Source organism: Castor canadensis, chromosome 14, assembly GCF_047511655.1.
Source record: "Castor canadensis chromosome 14, mCasCan1.hap1v2, whole genome shotgun sequence".
In the NCBI taxonomy this organism is placed as follows: Eukaryota; Metazoa; Chordata; class Mammalia; order Rodentia; family Castoridae; genus Castor; species Castor canadensis.
Genome location: NC_133399.1, coordinates 58,037,205 through 58,055,940, shown reverse-complemented (window position 1 = coordinate 58,055,940; position 18,736 = coordinate 58,037,205). Strand labels below are relative to the sequence as shown.

At 42.3% G+C, this 18,736-nt stretch overlaps 1 protein-coding gene and 1 long non-coding RNA gene across 7 annotated transcripts in view; one reads left to right on the top strand and one right to left on the bottom strand.

The window, feature by feature from the left end:
* LOC141416864 (uncharacterized) overlaps nucleotides 1–17,968 on the bottom strand; it is a 76,365-nt gene extending 58,397 nt beyond the window's left edge. The window contains exon 1 of the long non-coding RNA XR_012441437.1: nucleotides 17,569–17,968. This is a non-coding gene — a long non-coding RNA (uncharacterized lncRNA). The remainder of the gene's footprint in view (nucleotides 1–17,568) is intronic.
* The window catches only part of Tacc1 (transforming acidic coiled-coil containing protein 1), a 133,941-nt gene that overhangs the window by 11,312 nt on the left and 103,893 nt on the right, over nucleotides 1–18,736 (top strand). For 2 of the 6 annotated variants that reach the window (XM_074054622.1, XM_074054621.1), the window contains exon 1: nucleotides 17,077–17,557. The exons of 1 other annotated variant lie outside the window; for it this stretch is intronic. In XM_074054622.1, the coding sequence (XP_073910723.1) occupies nucleotides 17,481–17,557 (77 nt within the window). In that variant the 5' untranslated portion in view covers nucleotides 17,077–17,480. Of the gene's footprint in view, nucleotides 1–17,074; nucleotides 17,558–18,736 lie in introns of those variants that run through there. 3 more of the 6 variants (XM_074054620.1, XM_074054627.1, XM_074054624.1) reach the window with 3 other exon arrangements.

Below are 18,736 nucleotides of genomic sequence, written 5' to 3'. Positions count from 1 at the left end.
GCTAGGATTACAGGCATGAGCCACCACACTCATCCTCATTTTTCTTTAATAACATAACTTAAGGTTTACTCTTTGTGCTATGATTTTGACAGTATGGCTGGTGGAGTGACTCAAGTGGTAGAATGCCTGCCTAGCAAACGTGAGTCCCTGAGTTCAAACTCCAGTACCACCAAAAAAAGAAAGAAGAAGAAGAAGACAAGGAGTTGAGTTTCCAATATCCCCTTCAATGACATGCCCCTCAATATAACTTCCTTTCACGAGGCCCCATCCCTTAAAGGTCCCACCACCTCCCAATGGCACCTTGGGCTGGGGACCAAGCTTTCAACACCTGGGTCTTTGGGCAACATCTCAGATGCAAAGTATTGCAGAAGAGAAAGAATGGGCAGGAGAGTCTTCAGGCTATGGTGTAGCTCTGACAACATTTCTGTGAGTCCCTCAGGGAACTCCAAAGCAAGTATCACCCTTTAGAGGAGTCTCAGGTGGGAAAGAAATGACCTTATACTCCTACCTCACTCAACTACCGCCCAGAGATGGTGGCTGAGAAGCCATGATCTCGATCTCAGCTCAAACGCTGAGGCAGGCTCTGTAGGCACTCCCAGCTAGAGGTTATCAGCTAACATTGTTATTTATGGCTGGGTTGCTAAATTCTTTCTTTCTTTCTTTCTTTTTTTTTTTTTTTGGCAGCACTGGAATTTGAACTCACACTTACTAGGGAGGCACTCTACGACTTGAGCCACTCCACCAGCCACTAAGTCCTTTCTTGATGAGGGATCTGAGGGCTGCCCACATGTCAGCCAGAAATATCTTTGATTATTTCAAGCAAAGATCAGCTGAACCTGGCCAGGAACCAGGAACAGATGATTCCTGCATTGGGGGAGATTTGGTGCCACATGACCTCAGTGGCTCCTTTCAGCTGGTCCTCAGCCTGCTTTTGTCCAGGAGATCCAGGCATTCTGTCTCATGGTCAGCCCACCTTGCTCAATTAACCGTCTTGTGATATGCTGTGTCCTGCAGGCAGGATCAGAATTCTTCCATGGAACCCATGGCTCTTGCTTCTGCTGCCCACACCTTTTTGTAGATCCCAGCACTCAAGAAAATGGTTATGGCATCCATGTCAATATGACTCAAGGATTTGACTGAACAGAGATAAAAAAGTCATGTGACTACAGGCAAAGCTAAAACTGTACCAGCCAAATCCTGGTCAGATGTGATGACTCCCTGGAACACAGAAAAAACGCTCCCTACTCTGTGTGTGGACCACACCTGGCAAGGAAGGATCTTTTTGTTTTCTTCCATCCTAACTCCCATGCCCATAGGTGCCCCTGGATTTTCACCTCTTCCTGTGCATTCTGGTCTTTTTCTGCGGGATGCTGGAAAGCTTTCAGTTTGCCTAAAGACAGAGCACCTTTGATGTTTTGTTCTACTGGTGCTTATTCTACCTTTTGTTTAACCTGCTCCAGGCTGAAGGTTGTTGTGGTGATTTTTTCTTGTAAGTCAGCAGCTCTCTCTGGACCCCAAATGTCCTAAGATAAATAACTAAGTTGTCTATATAACCTTTAAGGACAATATTAAACTGTCTCATTTTAAAGATTTCCTTTGAACATTTACTTCTGTCTTGCAGCATTTTCAGGTTCCCTACATTCTGCCAGACAGCAGTAGCATTTTAAAAAATATTCGGGTGCTATTTTTGTATAATGAGCCACACATACTGATTTTCATTGCAAAAGCTTGCACGTTAAAGAGCTTCCTTAAACCCAGGCTCTCTGGGTTCTTGCCAGCCTTCTGGGTTTGCTGTCTGCTCTGTCATTTCTTAGTGGAATGACTAAGCTAAAACCTTCTGGGTTGGTGAGTGTAAATCAAGTCTTAGTGGATGAACTCTTGCCATCCTCACACTCCCAAGACCAGAGAGTGGGGTTGGAATCCATGTTGAAATATACAAAGGTTGCTCCAGGTCACTAGCTGCAAAATTAGACAAGACCCCAAAAAAGAACAAAAAGAGTTAATGTTCCAAGGAGACATGTGTAGTGACAAGTCCGGGATGCTTGAGTTACAGGCAGATTCTGTGTCTGAAGACAATGCCAGGGCACAAAGAGCCTGCCTTTAAAAAAAAAAAATCATAAAATATACATAGGGGGCGCACTGTCCCTGAACCATTCTATAGGAACAGAAGTGACAAGTAAATGAAATAGAAAACAAAAGGAGCTTTCGAAATTGCTTTCTTCCTGAGAATACAAACTGAACTTCTGCGTTTGGCAGCTCTTTCCACCCTAAGAGGGCAGGGTCACAGGTCTGCAGCCCAGCACGCTTCTGGAAACTGCCAACCTATTAATAGCAGGTGACAGTTGCATCACCTTGAAATGGGGGAACAAAGACTTTTTTTTTCTTTTTGTCGGAATTTGGCTTTGCTAGCACAAAGTGTTAAAGAATAGTCCCACAGAGACAGCCTGTGGAAAACCAGAAGAATTTCTGAGAATTTGCCTTAAGCAAAAGGCATTTAGTTGGAAACTTGCTCTGAAAACTTATCTTGTGAGGAAACATGTGACTTTCACCTGATTTCATTCTCTTCCAGTCCCAGGAGGTCCAAGGTCAGGAAAAACTGCCCCAGTCTTGGATGCTGTCATACTCGTTCTTTAAAGTAAACTGAGAACAAATGCAAAGGCAAACCACCAAAGGTAATTCCTTTGACACGGAGTATAATTGGGATGGTTTAAAAAGTAAAACACGTTTATTTTCTAATGAAAATAACAGATGTATGGTCTTTGTATTTGGAGTAAGTGTGAAGGAAGGAAATAATGATCAAAGAAAGAACAAAGGACTGGGTGATGGTGGAGAAATCTGAGGCCTGCGTCCACTCTGCCATGTTCTGTAACCTTGGGCAAGTGCCTACTGTGCACTGTTATGGCCTCGGTCACTATAAAAAGGGGGGACTTGATGGCCTGTCCTGTCTGACGTCGTCTCTTTATTCCTGGTGGTATAGGGATTGAACTCAGAAAGAACCTCACGTTTGAGACATTACACCACTTGAGCCAGCCACGCCCGCAATCCTTGCTTTTAGTTGGTTTTTTTTTGGTGGTACTGGGGTTTGAACTAAGGGCCTCACACATGCTAGGCAGGTGCTCTACCACTTGAGCCATTCCATCACACCTGTTTTTTTGTTGGGTATTTTTGAGATAGGATCTCACAAACTATTTGCTCAGGCTGGCTTCGAACCATGATTCTCCTGATCTCTGCCTCCTGAGTAGCTAGGATTACAGGTATGTGACACTGGCATCTGGCTTAGTTTTTAATATAGACCCTTGAGCTTTTGCCTGGGCAGTCTCAGACCATGATCCTTCCATCTCTGCCTCTGGAGTAGCTGTTATTACAGGTGTGAACCACCAAAACTGTCTTGTTTTTGAGATAAGGTCTCTTACTAGCTTTTAGTTGGACTGACCTTGAACCTTGATCCTCCTGTCTCCGCCTCCTACCAAGTAGCTGGGATTAAAGCTGTGAATCATGCATGATGCCCTCTCCCATCATTTTTTTAGTTTTGATTTTTCATGATGTTTAGGAAGTGCCAAAACAATGAAGTGAGATGGAGTTAGAGCATGGACTTGTAAGTGTCGTCTTTGGGCTGGTGGCCAGCCTCAGACAATTCTCACCTCATCTAGCACTTCTGCAAAGAGGAATCCAAAGGAAGACAGACATCAAAGTAGGCAGTACAAATATATTTGTTGAACGAATGACTAACAGGACAGTCTTACAGAACAGAAGGGAAACACTCTGTCAGATGAACTTTATTGGTGAGAGGGCATAGGTTTGATTGGCAATGATGGCTTCAGGTGGTTCTATGGACAGTTTCAGCTGGAGCTGAACACTAGGCCTGGTAAGTGTTAGGGTTCAGCTGGTTTCCATAGCACTGTCTGTGAGCAGGGTGGATGACTGCTGGTAGGGCTGCTGAGTAATACACTTCTTCCATGTCCTGAGGGTTTGCCTGCAAGATGATGGACTCTTTCCCTTATTTGAATGATCACAGTATTGAATACGATTTGATTTGGCTAAATCTTACAGAAACTCATAATAAAAATGGCTAAGTAATATATGTTTATTTTTTTCTTTCCATATAAGAGAAACCTGAGGGTGGAAAATCAAGGGCAGGCTCAGAGCTCAGAGGCTCCATGCCATGGGGGAGTCAGTCTCCTTTAACCTTCATGGGTGGCTTCCACCTTGAGATTCATTGCAGTTGCTTGCATTCAGCCATCATCAGCATTCCAGCCAGCAGGGAAAAGAAAGTACCAAAAAAGGGCTCACCCCCGCCCTTCTTCCCTAATGATGTATCCCAGAAATCGAGCTTGTCACTTCTATTTCCATTCCATTGACAAACTTGGTTGCATGGCCACCTAAGTGTAATGGGGATGTACAGTGTAGTTTTTGTTCACTAAAGCTATGTGTCTAGCTAAAAATAAGGGTTCTTTTTGTTTGTTGTTTTACTAACAGAGAAGAATATAGCAGTCAGGGAATGTTAGTGTCTTGTTGTTTTGAGAGATTACAGATTTATTCCAATTAGGCAGTGTTGTTCCTGTTGCTCAGTTCCTTTGGTCCTTTTCTCTTAAAATTGCACTCAGGACCCATAACAAATTATTTTTGGTAGTCTTGGATTTTTGAAAGGCAACTGCAATGAGAAAGCTAGGTGATAAATCCAGATATTACCATTTCATAAGAACAACATCGCCTGGGCTTCTGGTTTTGGGTATTTCAGACTATTTTGGAAATTATGACCATTCCTGCAGAAAAGAACTCTAAGATAGACATAATACACAAAGTGACTACCTGAAGAGAATGAAGAGTGGGCAGACGTATGCACCCCTGTTGTTACAAGACCATTTGGAGAAGAGATGAGGGGCCAAGTCAGCAGTCCCCTCACCTGGGGCTCTTATTCTGGGGCTCAGTGTAGAACACACGCTGGCTGTGTGTTCTGGGGAATGAAAATAATGAAGCCAGAAGCTAAAACCATGGGAGAATTGACAAAGGAAAGAGTCAAAGACGGCATTCCCCAAACAAAATCTTAGAAACCAACTTTTCAATTCAAGACCAATAAGAAAGTCTGCTAAAACAAAGGAAAAGCAAGACTTAACAGAGAAAAGTAACAGAACTTGGAATCTCCATAATTTAGCATTCACGATGTTCCAGACTCAATCCAAAATTACCTTATGTATAAAGAACGGAGGAATGGAACATGTTCCTAAGAAAAAAAATTCAATCAAACCTGACCGGGAGGTGAACAAGATGTTGGAATTTAAAAGGCAAGTGTTTTTATAGTTTTGAAGGGTTTTATAGCTGTCCTCAATGAAATAAAGGAATTAAGGAGGAAAGCTTGTTTTTCATTAATCAAACCCTCAACAAAGAAATGGGAAGGTTCATCAGAGAAACAGATAAAATAAAAAATGGCAGCATGGGGACTTGAATTCAGGGCCTTATACTTGCTAGGTAGGTGCTCTACCACTTGAGCTACTCCACCAGCTCTTTTCTGTGTTGGGTTTTTGTGGGATAGGGTCTTGTGAACTATTTGCAGGGGCTGACATTAAACTATGATCCTCCTGATCACTGCCTCCTGAGTAGCTACAATCATTGCCTGCACAAGTCACCAGCGCCCAGCTTGGAATATGCTTTTAAGGTTTGTATCAGTGCACTGGTGTAAACTGTGTATTCTATTTTGTGTTTGTCTAGTATTTTTATCTGCAAATTTCCCACTTGTATTAAATTTGGGAAGTGTTTCGTTATTATTAATTTGAATATTTTTCTACTACATTTTATCTCCTTGTGAGATTCCAATTGCATATGTGTTTAACTGTTTGATATCATCTAACAAGAGATTTTGTTCATTTTATTTTCAATCTTTTTCCTCTCAGTTACTCATTTTGAGTAATTTTGATTGATCTGTTTTAAAGTTTACTTACTCTTTTCTTTAACATTTCCATTTGACTGTTAATGGCATCTGGTGAGTTTGCTATTTAAGACACTGTACTTTCCATGTAGAATTTATGTGCAGCATGATAAAAGTGAGAGCACACAAGGGAGGGGTGAAGATAGGTAAGACACCTAAAAAATTAGCTGGCATTTGTTGCCCTTAACGCAGAGAAACTAAAGCAGATACCTTAAAAGCAACTGAGGCCAATAGGAAAAGGGGACCAGGAACTAGAGAAAAGGTTAGATCAAAAAGCATTAACCTAGAAGGTAACACACACGCACAGGAAATCAATGTGAGTCAATGCCCTGTATAGCTATCCTTATCTCAACCAGCAAAAACCCTTGTTCCTTCCTATTATTGCTTATACTCTCTCTACAACAAAATTAGAAATAAGGGCAAAATAGTTTCTGCTGGGTATTGAGGGGGTTGGGGGGAGAGGGAGGGGGCGGAGTGGGTGGTAAGGGAGGGGGTGGGGGCAGGGGGGAGAAATGACCCAAGCCTTGTATGCACATATGAATAATAAAAGAAAAAAAAATAAATAAAAACAAAAAACAAACAAACAAACAAAAAAAGAATTTATGTGCAGAAGCACATTATCAACTGCAAATGTGCCGTGAAGAGCTGCCTGGATGTATTTTATAACCTCTAGGTCAACTATTGAACATAAAGCAGATGCTGTAGCTAAAAAGCATCAGGAAACTTAGAATAACTTTTAATATACTAAATAATGTTTAAAAGGTGGCAAATGAAAAATGGAGAAAATGTCAGAGGAGGCAAATAGAAAACAAAAAATAAATAAATAAAAGTACGGAGCCGTATCCATCAATAATTAAATTAAATGTCAGTAAGCAACATCCAACTCCCTGAGGATGAGTACCTTTAAATGCATACAAAAACAAATATAACCCTTTACCAAAGAAGACAGAGAGATGCCAACTAAATATATGGTACGAGGTTTGACATTATATATTCTTAGGGAATGCAAATTAAAACAATGAGACTCCATTATATACCTATCAGAATGGCCAAAATTCAAAACACCAACAATGCCAAATGCTAGCTGGGATGTGGAGAACAGGAACTTATATTGGTAGGGTGGCTCTGGAAGGCAGCTTTGGCGGTTTCTTACAAAACTTTACGTGCTCTTACCCTGTAGTACAGCAATCACATTTCCTAGTATTTATTCAAGTGATTAACACACCCACGCCAACCCTGCACCAGGATGTTTCTAGAACCCTTATTCATAATCGCCAAAACTTGGAAACAACCAACATGTCCTTAAGTGGGTGAGTCAATAAATAAGCTATGGTCCATCCAGACAATGGAGGATTATTTGATAAAAAATCCAAATGAGCTGTCAAGTCATGAAAGACTTGGAGGAAGCTTAAGTGTTACTAAGTAAAGGAAGCCAATCAGAAAGAGCTACATGCTGTATGATTCCAGCTATATGAACTTGTGGAAAAGGGAAAATAATGGAGATGGTAAAATGGTCAGTGGTTGCCAGGGTTAGGAGGAAGGAAGGAAGAGTAAGTGTAGTGCATGAGACTTTTTTAGAAGAGTGAAATTATTCAGTATGATACTATAATGGTGGGTACGTGTCATTATACGTTTGTCAAAGCGAACAGAGGGCTGGGGCCTGGCTCAAGTGGTAGAGTGCCTGCCTAGCAAGCACAAGGCCCTAAGTTCAAATCCCAGTACCACCATCACCAAAAAAAAAAAAAAAAAAAAAAGAGTAAAAGCAACTAGAATGCACACTACCAATACCAAGAGTAAACCCTAATGTAAACTTTGGACTTTGGGTGATAAGGAAAGTCAGTACAGGTTTGCTGGCTGTAACAAAAGCCCCACTCTGGTGTGGGACAGTGAGCTGGGAGGTTGTTTGGGGGGAGAAAGGGCATATGTGGAACGCTATACTTTTGCCTCAATTTAGCTGTAAACCCAAAACTGTTCTAAAAAACTAAGTCTATTAAAATAAAAAAACCCCTAAATTGCACAGGTATATTTTCAATACAAAGACAGGAAGATTAAAAATAGGTGACTAGAAAAAGATATGTAAGTAGTAAGTACAACAAGCCTGGAGTGGATACATTAGTATTAAATAAAAGAGATTTCTTTTTTTTTTCTTCATTTTATTTTTTTTTATTGTTTTATTATTCATATGTGCATACAATCCTTGGGTCATTTCTCCCCCTTGCCCCACCCCCTCCCTTACCACCCACTCCGCCCCCTCCCTCTCCCCCCCCTCAATACCCAGCAGAAACTATTTTGCCCTTATCTCTAATTTTTTTTTTTGCTGTGATAAATTACTTTATCTTCTTTTTTTTTTCCTTTTTCTTTTATTATTCATATGTGCATACAAGGCTTGGTTCATTTCTCCCCCCTGCCCCCACCCCCTCCCTTACCACCCACTCCGCCCCCTTCCTCTCCCCGCCCTCAATACCCAGCAGAAACTATTTTGCCCTTATTTCTAATTTTGTTGTAGAGAGAGTATAAGCAATAATAGGAAGGAACAAGGATTTTTGCTGGTTGAGATAAGGATAGCTATACAGGGAGTTGACTCACATTAATTTCCTGTGTGTGTGTGTTACCTTCTAGGTTAATTCTTTTTGATCTAACCTTTTCTCTAGTTCCTGGTCCCCTTCTCCTATTGGCCTCAGTTGCTTTTAAGGTATCTGCTTTAGTTTCTCTGTGTTAAGGGCAACAAATGCTATCCAGTTTTTTAGGTGTCTTACCTATCCTCACCCCTCCCTTGTGTGCTCTCGCTTTTATCATGTGCTCAAAGTCCAATCCCTTTGTTGTGTTTGCCCTTGATCTAATGTCCACATATTAGGGACAACATACGATTTTTGGTCTTTTGGGCCAGGTTAACCTCACTCAGAATGATGTTCTCCAATTCCATCTATTTACCAGCAAATGATAACATTTCATTCTTCTTCATGGCTGCATAAAATTCCATTGTGTATAGATACCACATTTTCTTAATCCATTCGTCAGTGTTGGGGCATCTTCTCTGTTTCTATAACTTGGCTATTGTGAATAGTGCCACAATAAACATGGGTGTGCAGGTGCCTCTGGAGTAACCTGTGTCACAGTCTTTTGGGTATATCCCCAAGAGTGGTATTGCTGGATCAAATGGTAGATCAATGTTTAGCTTCTTAAGTAGCCTCCAAATTTTTTTCCAGAGTGGTTGTACTAGTTTACATTCTCACCAACAGTGTAAGAGGGTTCCTTTTTCCCCGCATCCTCGCCAACACCTGTTGGTGGTGGTGTTGCTAATGATGGCTATTCTAACAGGGGTGAGGTGGAATCTTAGCGTGGTTTTAATTTGCATTTCCTTTATTGCTAGAGATGGTGAGCATTTCTTCATGTGTTTTTTGGCCATTTGAATTTCTTCTTTTGAGAAAGTTCTGTTTAGTTCACTTGCCCATTTCTTTATTGGTTCATTAGTTTTGGGAGAATTTAGTTTTTTAAGTTCCCTATATATTCTGGTTATCAGTCCTTTGTCTGATGTATAGTTGGCAAATATTTTCTCCCACTCTGTGGGTGGTCTCTTTAGTTTAGAGACCATTTCTTTTGATGAACAGAAGCTTTTTAGTTTTATGAGGTCCCATTTACCTATGCTATCTCTTAGTTGCTGAGCTGCTGGGGTTCCATTGAGAAAGTTCTTACCTATACCTATTAATTCCAGAGTATTTCCTACTCTTTCCTGTATCAACTTTATAGTTTGTGGTCTGATATTAAGATCCTTGATCCACTTTGAGTTAATATTGGTATAGGGTGATATACATGGATCTAGTTTCAGTTTTTTGCAGACTGGTAACCAGTTTTCCCAGCAGTTTTTGTTGAAGAGGCTGTCTTTTCTCCATCGTATATTTTTAGCACCTTTGTCAAAGACAAGTTGGTTATAGTCGTGTGGCTTCATATCTGGGTCCTCTATTCTGTTCCACTGGTCTTCATGTCTGTTTTTGTGCCAGTACCATGTTGTTTTTATTGTTATTGCTTTGTAATATAGTTTGAAGTCAGGTATTGTGATACCTCCTGCATTGTTCTTTTGACTGAGTATTGCCTTGGCTATTCATGGCCTCTTGTGTTTCCATATAAATTTCATGATAGATTTTTCAATCTCTTTAATGAATGTCATTGGAATTTTGATGGGAATTGCATTAAACATGTAGATTACTTTGGGGAGTATCGACATTTTTACTATGTTGATTCTACCAATCCATGAGCATGGGAGATCTCTCCACTTTCTATAGTCTTCCTCAATCTCTTTCTTCAGAAGTTTATAGTTTTCCTTATAGAGGTCATTCACATCTTTTGTTAGGTTTACACCTAGGTATTTGATTTTTTTTGAGGCTATTGTAAGTGGAATTGTTTTCATACATTCTTTTTCAGTTTGCTCATTGTTAGTGAATAAAAGAGATTTCTAAATGAAAAGGTATCAGCAAAGATAAAGAAGGCCATCTCAGAGCGATGAAAGGGCTAATCCACCAAGATAACATGAAAACCACAAATCTGTGTCCAATAACATCTTTGAAGTGCATGGTACAAAACTGACAGAATTAGAGGAAAGAAAAAGGCAATTTTATTTGGAGATTTTAATCTCTCAGAAGTTGATAGAATAACCAAAGAATCTGAAAAGATAAAGTCAGAATGACACTAAAAACCACCTTGGCCTTGTCCATATTTATAGAACACTTCACCCAATAACATCTAAATCCACTGTCTTTTCAGTGAGTATGGTATGTTTGTCAGGATAGAACATTTTCTGGATTTAAAAAAGTTTCAATAAATTTTATTTATTTTTTTCTTTCCCCTTTTATCATTTTTCCAATAAATTTTAAAAGATTGAAGTGAGTTCAATAAATTTTAAAAGGTTGAAAGTTTGTTCTCTGACCACAATGAAGTTAAACTGGAAACTAAGATATAAGCTAGAGTTTTTTGGGAGTTTTTGCAGTACTGGGGTTTGAACTCAGCCTCATGCTTGCTAGGCAGGCGCTCTACCACTTAAACCACTTAAACAAGCCTGAAACTAAGAAATAAGATAATTAGGAAAAACTCAAATATTTGGAAACTAAACAACACATTTTAGAATAGTGATTAGTAGTAAAACAGTGATTAAGTGAAGTAGAAATCACATAGACATTGAGAATATTTTTTTCTCTGAGTGATAATAAAAATACAACATATCAAAAATTGTGGAATGCTCCTAACATAGCTTTAGAGGAAAATTTTAGCATTTAGTGCCTGCCTATGTGACAGAAAGATATCTCAAGTCAATATTTGAATTTTCTCCTTTAAAAATCTAGAAAAAGAACAGAAGAAAATAATAAAGACAAAAAGCAGAAATCAATGAGATAGAGAACAGAAAGGGGAAAAAAGGAAAAAATCAATAAAAACAAAATCTAGGCCTTTAATAAAACTGATAAATCTTTGCCTGACTGGCAAAGAAAGAGCAAAAATGGAAGTTATGAATACCAAGAATGAAGGAGGGGATGCCAGCACTGGTCCTTAAGATGCTGAAGAGTAAGAGCCCATTATTCTTACGATCAATGCTATGCCATCCTGTCTGATCTTATCAATAAAACAGACATTGCAGGAAAGATGTCAATTATAGCTCACTCAAGAAGAAATAGAAATGAAAGCTTGACCAGTTCTATACAATTGAAAGAATCTGAATGTGTAATTAAAAATCTGTCTAAAAACCTTCAGACTCAGGTGGCTTCATTGGTGAATTATGTCAACATTTATGGAAGAGATAATACCAATCCTTTTAAAATTGCTTCAGCAAATAATGGAGAGGGAACACTCTCCACCTCATTTTATGATAGTAGTGTTCTGAAACCACACAATGACCAGAAAGAAACCAGATACAGAGATTCCAAAACAGAGAGTTTTTTTAAGAAAAAAACTACAGACCATCACGTCTCATAAATAAAAATGCAAAGTCTTCAAAAAATATTAGCAAACTGAATCTACTAGCATATAAAAAAAGATGATGGTGATACCTCTTGAATGAGTTAGGAGATTCAATGCAGTTCCATGAAAATCCTGGCAGTTTTTTTTTTTTTAAACTGTGAAGCTTATTTTAAATTTTGCCTGGGATGACAAAGGATCTTAAATAGCCAAACTATTTTGAAAAGGATAATAATATTCGCAATCTTACAGTACCTGATTTCAAAAACAACACGTGGCTCTGAAGGTATGGACCAGTTTTATCCTGTGACTTATAAATTGGCAAGTAAATAACTTCCAAACAGGGAGAAAAAGTGCAGCTCTGACACCATCATGTAACTTCCCAAGGTGGCTACTTTTGAAGAATTATACTCATTTGGCATGATTTCTAAGGAGAAAAAAAAATTCATGTTGGATTCCCACCCCACCTGGACTGCCTCACAGAGGTCTGCCTACTGACCTGTGGCACCTAGGTCTCTGAAAGAACATGAACTTGGCTGAAGGAAAAGAAAGGAAGAGAATATGCACTTCTTGGAAAGTATGACTCATCGATGGTGTATTACCAGGGAGTGATCCAGCAGAGTCAGAGGCATTACCAGTCAGTCAGAGACCCAGCTATCAAAGGCAAATGGCACCAGGTCTGGCAGGAATTGTTGGAAGAATATGAACAAGTAAAAAGTATTGTTAGCACTTCAGAAAGTTTTAAAATCCACAAGCCCCCAGGTTTCCCAGTGTCTTGTCAAGATAGAACAAGACATTTAGTGATCCTGTGGTTTGGCCCCTTCCCGTTCCTGCAGAACACAGAAATGTCAACCAATCTTTTGAGTTGAAGAAAAATGAGTACAGTCAAGTAACTAACTTGAGTGGACATGGTGGAATTCCATCATGAGACTAAAGAATTAGTGATGTTACTAACTCTCTCCCCCTTGGCATGATTGAAAGAGCGTGATACCAACTTTAAGATTTATTGTAGCTTGTTTGAGCCATTGACAAGAATCCACTCAGTTTCTCACTGGTGTGGGTAACACCAGAACGCAAAGAGAGCAGTCCCCACCATTTTCGATGGGGTTTTATAGTACGTGGTATGAAAAACATGCCTGCAGCTCCAAGTCTCATACCAGCTGCAATTTCTGGTTAATTTGGATAACTGTTTCCTGAAATGAAGCATCTCCAGGTTAAAATTAAGAGCAGACTAAGCGAATCAAAAGTAGTACGTAGGACTGATAGTAATAATAATTTTCTGTCAAGAGATATGTACCTTTGCATGTTTATTATTTTTATGTACTAGGATATTAAAATATGGCGGATGAGGAAAAATTCATGTTGAATATAAGCTTTGTTGTCAAAACAGAACTGGGTTTCAATGCTTGCCTCTCTAAACCTCAGTTTCTTTATCTTAAAATGGGATGTACAGTAAAAGGACTAGGGTAGCTTTTCATAGAGGCTAAACCCTGTGTACAGCTCCAGAGCTGGCCTATCTGGTTTTGAATCCTAGCTCTGACATTTTCTAGCTGTGTGGCCTTGAGCACAGTTAACCTTCCTGTGCCTCATTTTACTAATATTCAAATTGGGGATGCTAAAAATGCCCATCCATAAGATTGTGGCTGACAGTAAGTAGCTGTGTTGATACAGCTAAAGCACTTACAGCAGAGAGTCTGGTGCAGAAAAAATGCTCGCTAAGTGTTATGAGACTCGGATGTGGTTACTTTTAGGAACCCTGAAGCACAGACAGTGGTATCCAGTAAATGCTAGGTTCCTTCCTTCTACAGAGTATAGATCACATACTGGAAGCAGGGTTTGACACTGAAGGATGTGTTTTTGCAATCTTAGGGCCAATCTTGAGTTTTGGGTTTTTGGGGTTTTGTTTTTGTTTTATGGTGGTACTGGCGTTTGAACTCAGGACCTTTCACTTTCTAGACAAAGTGAAAAGTTTACTACTTGAGCCATTTCCTGGCTACCATGTCCAAGTTATTGGACTGGGACTTCATAACTTTTTGCCTAGGCTGGCCTTGAACCTTGATTCTCCATCTCCTGAGCAGCTGGGATAACAGATATGTGCCACCACGCCTGGCTTAAGTTTCAGTTTCTTAACTTTTGTTTCCTTACTGTTTTTTCAATGTTTGAAAATCATCTTATTAGTAGAATTATAGTGCACAAATGGAAGCCTTCAGGCTGCATATGAAATACTACCCCTCACCCTAGACTCCATCACACACCATGTGACACCAGCTGCCTCCTTCCTCTCTTCTCCTCTTTCTTCTGTCACAATTAGGCAGAACTCACTAGACACCAAAAAAATCTTTATTTTTTTCTTTATTCCACATGACATACAAAATTAAGTGGGGTCCGGCTGCTACCTTCCTGCACAGTCACAGGATGGGTATGAGCCCCAGCTCTATCATTACTTTTTTGGAGACTGGGAAAAGTGGCAGCAGCACTGCCCACAACTTTATAGCTGGCCTGTGAGTATACGATTTCAGAACCACACCCAGGAGCAGGAGGTTTTCCATTTCTTTTATAACTTTCCTTGGAGCAGAAATTGTGATTGCATAGTAACAATCCTGTATCCTTATCAGGGATGCTGATGTTTTTGGCTTTATTCTGTAATTACAATATGAAAAGAAGAGGACTTTAATGCAAGGGACACTGAGCAGAGGGACAGCAGATATCTCTGTGGAAGATCTGCAGGCAGCATCTGGATGGACAAACAGACCTTATGTGTTGGGGAGGAGGGCTCTTTGGGGATGCCCAATCAGTCTTTTGTGTGTTTCCTGAAAGGCTCTCTGAAAGTCTGCTTCCCAAGGACAAGATGTCCCCTTCACTATCTCCACTCCCAGGAATCTGGAGCCCCATCTTCCCACGTCTCCATAACCAGCCAGGACAGCCATACAAACCAAGCCAGGCAGCACCCAGCATCTCTGCAAGATAGCCATTTGGCTCCCAGAAGACAGCTTCACATCTTATTTTTCAGTCCTTTTTCCTCTACTTGTCTCTGTCTCTGCAACACAAGAGGATGTGGGCTTCATGTCCCCCCAACACCCTCCCCTGCCCCAGTGCTGGGGAGCAAATCCAGGGCCTCACAACTGCTAGGTAAGTGCTGCACTACTGAGCCACACCCCTGGCTCCTTCTTTTTCTTTTAAACTGTTCCAGTGGCACCACCCTGTGCCTTTCTGCACTAACAGTAATAAAACTCCAGGCAGACCATCTTGCCTCCTCAGGAGAGGCAATGTTCCTGTTCCAGCAGGTGCCACCCCTTTCTGTTTTTCCTTGGAGTGACACACTGAGAATAAAGACCTTCCTCACCAAGGAGAAACTGCATGCTCCTGTGGCAGGAACCACAGCTCTGACATTATCAGCACCATGCCATTCACATTGCCATAGTATTCTAGACAGTGTGCAAAGAATTTGAACTTTATTAAAAAATTATTATCTTACAGGAGTCAACTTCTTTTTAGCTGTTTGAAATCCTTCATGCAGAAATCTCAGTTCCAGGCAGGTGCTGGTGGTGCTCCTGTAATCCTAGCTACTTGGGAGGCTAAGATTGGGAGGATCTCAGTTTGAGGCCAGCCACAGCAAACAGCTTGTGAGATCTCATTTCCAAAATAACCAAAGCAAGCCAGGCGTTGGTGGCTCACATCTGTAATCCTAGCTACTCAGGAGGCAGAGATCAGGAGGATTGTGGTTCAAAGCCAGCTTGGGCAAACAGTCTGCAAGACCCTACCTCAAAAAAAAAACCCATCACACACACACACACACACACACACACACACAAAAGACAAAATAACCAGAGCAAAGTGGACTGGAGGTGTGACTTAGCAGCAGAGAGCCTGCTTTGCAACCACAAAGCCCTGAGTTCAACTCCCCCACCACCCCCCAAAAAATCTCAGGTTTAGTCCCATTATATGAAATACTTGTTTTTATGTCTTTGACATGACAGCATTCTAGATGTTAGGGACCCTCTGGTCCTAACACATAAAAGAGATCTATTGTAAATATAAGTCTGAATTAAGTTTTCTGATACTTTCTGGAAAAATTAAAATGTAGCCACATATGTCTTTATAGCTTCTAGTCAAGAATAAAGTTAATAGCTGGACACCGGTGGCTCAGGGCTGTCATCCCAGCTACTCAGGTGGCAGGGACCAGGAGGATTGCAGTTCAAAGCCTGCCTGGGCAAATAGTTCGCTAGACCCTATCTCGAAAAAACTCATCACAAAAGGGAGTGGCTCAGGGTGTAAACCCCAAGTTCAAGCCCCAGTACTGCAAAAAATAAATACGTAAATAAAGTTAATGTTCAACACAGTTCTACATGGTTAGCCACTGGCCCTTTCGTTAGCTTATAAATATTTATTGTACATGAACCGCGAGGCAGGCGCTGAGGAAGTTAGGGTACAGAGATAAGAACGTTCTTGCTATTAAAAAACTCATTCCAGCGGTGCCTGCATTCCCAGCTACTCCGGAAGCCGAGGCCGGGAGAATCAGCAGCTACAAGTTCAAGACTAGCCTGGGCAAAGTAACAAGGAGACCTTTTCTCAAAACCAAACGAACAAAACCTATTCACTGCGTTCATGGAACAGGCAATAAAAAAAGTGAAGGAGGCAGGCAATAAAAAAAAAAAAAGATGAACTGTCAGGACGCAGGACGGTGTCAGGGATGGGAGGTTTGGGCTGGGTCTGGGGAGATGAACAGGTGCTAGAAGCATTCCAGTCTGCTCCAGAAAAAGCGGGGGCGGGGACAGATGCCGGAGAGGGGAGGGGTGGAAGACAGGAGTGAGTGAGAAACAGCATCTGATCTTCTGAAAAGGGAGTTGTCAGGTGTAGGTGGGTCGCGGATGGTGGGGGGGCTGGGGAGCACAGATTGGTTTTTTTCCCTAAGGCACAGTTTGAAAGAGAATGCCTTCCTTGATTGTCAGAGCCAAAATGGACATTAAGAGGTCAAGATAAACACACTCCCTTTTGTACACAAGAAGAAAACAAGACTCGGGGTGAAACAGCTTGTCCCAACTCACCCAGCGAGTTGGGGGGTGATCAGCAGTTCTCTGCACTGCCTCTCCAGGCCTGGCCCCGCCCCCGACTGGGGAAGGCCACGCCCCTCCGAGGCCAGCCCGGGTCTCCGACCCCCGCCCACACCGCCCCCTACTGACGCTGCTCGGAATCAGCCCACCCGGCCTCCTCCAGCCGCAGTCCCAGCTAACAGAGGGCGACGTCCCTGGCGCACGCAGTCCTCCTGTCCTCTCCACCTGTTGCCCTCTGCAGCCGAGCGGCACCCTTGCTGGGAGACGGGGCGCCTAAGAGGGTTCGAACTTAGGGGCCTCCGGTGGTTCGCGACCCCCCCAACCTCCCCCACCCCGTCGTGACTCGGGCGCTCAGCATCTCCCGGGTGTTCCCGCCGTGCGCCCGGGTCGCCGCGCAAGCCCGATCCCGACCCCGGCGGGCGGGAAGTTGACAGCCGCCTCCTCCTCCAGGGCCGGACGGCTGGGACCCTAAGGCCGGACTCCCCGCCCTCCGCCCACGTCGCCCCACCCTTCCTCCTCCGCCTCCAGACGGGGTCGCGCGGAGCCGGAGCGCCAGGTGCCGAGCGATGGGAGGCGCCCACTCTCAGAGCTCGAGGGGCCCGGAGCCCGTGGGGGACAGGCCCCCGAGACCCAAGGAGACCGCGTGAGTCCTACCGCTCTCTCCGGCCGCCCTTTGGATTTGCGTGCCAGCCGGGATGGTCCCAGAAGGGCTGGGAATGTGGGGTCTCGGGTGCGGGGGCTGCCTTGCTGGGGACATCCCGTCCGAGCCGTGGTGGCGCCCGGCCCGGGCCGCATCGCGCGCAGAAGGGACAGCTGTCCTGCTCCCGCTCTTGCTGCACCGACTAAAGGAGGGGACCCCGAGTTTGTCTGGACTGTTTGGAGCAGGAAAGCGCACGTGTCCTAAAAGGGCTCAGAAACAGTGGCAGGACAGCTGTTTGCCGGGAGGTGTGGCTACTTGGCTCGCGTTTGCCTTGGGGTGCAGGAATTGCAATGCGGTGCTAGCTTGCTGTTCCCAGAACTCCCTCTCTTGTTTGCTCCGAGAGCTTCACGATGACCTCAGAAAAAAGGGCTGCATTGTAGCAGCAGCAATCAGGCTTTTGTTCTGGGACGGCCACATTTGGGGACACCAAGTACTGTAGTGCGAGCCTGTGGGGAAATTGTTAGGGAACGTGATCAAGAGCAAGTCCCACGGTTTGAAAGATGGTCATGCGTCTTAACCAAGGAGCGGGGGTGTTGATAACGAGTTCGGTGTTTCCATGTTTGATTTAAAAGTGTTTAGAGTGCGTGTGTATCTTGGAGGTGACGCGTGGCCAAGGAACCTGTACTCTTTATTTTAATTCAGCAAATGTCAAAGCTGTTTAATTTGAGATAGACAGCAGGGGCCAGATGACGTTTTGATCATCTTTTCAATGCACAATAGCTTCTTAGGTATCCAAATACTGAATGTGTCATTTGTACCTCCTAATATTTTCCTACAACAACAAATACAAACTTAGTTCAGGAAGCTTATTAATGAGAAGTAAAATGTGCAAAAGATGCTTCTGAACACTCTTTGTGTTATTTAATTCCCAAGAACATGAGTTAGTTCCTATTATTTTCATCATCTTGAAGCTGAAGCGTAAAGAGATAAAGTAACTTGTCCAATGTCACACAGCTAGAAAGTAGTGGACCCCAAAGCTCATGCTTGCAGCTGACTCCCACCTGAGTTTTAGGACTATACTAGGAAGCAATCAAATTTTGTCTCAAGTTACAGAGCACACCCCTCTTTTCCCTTTAGTTTTTCCTGAATAAGGGAAAAATCTGAATTAGCAGTTCTTAAAGT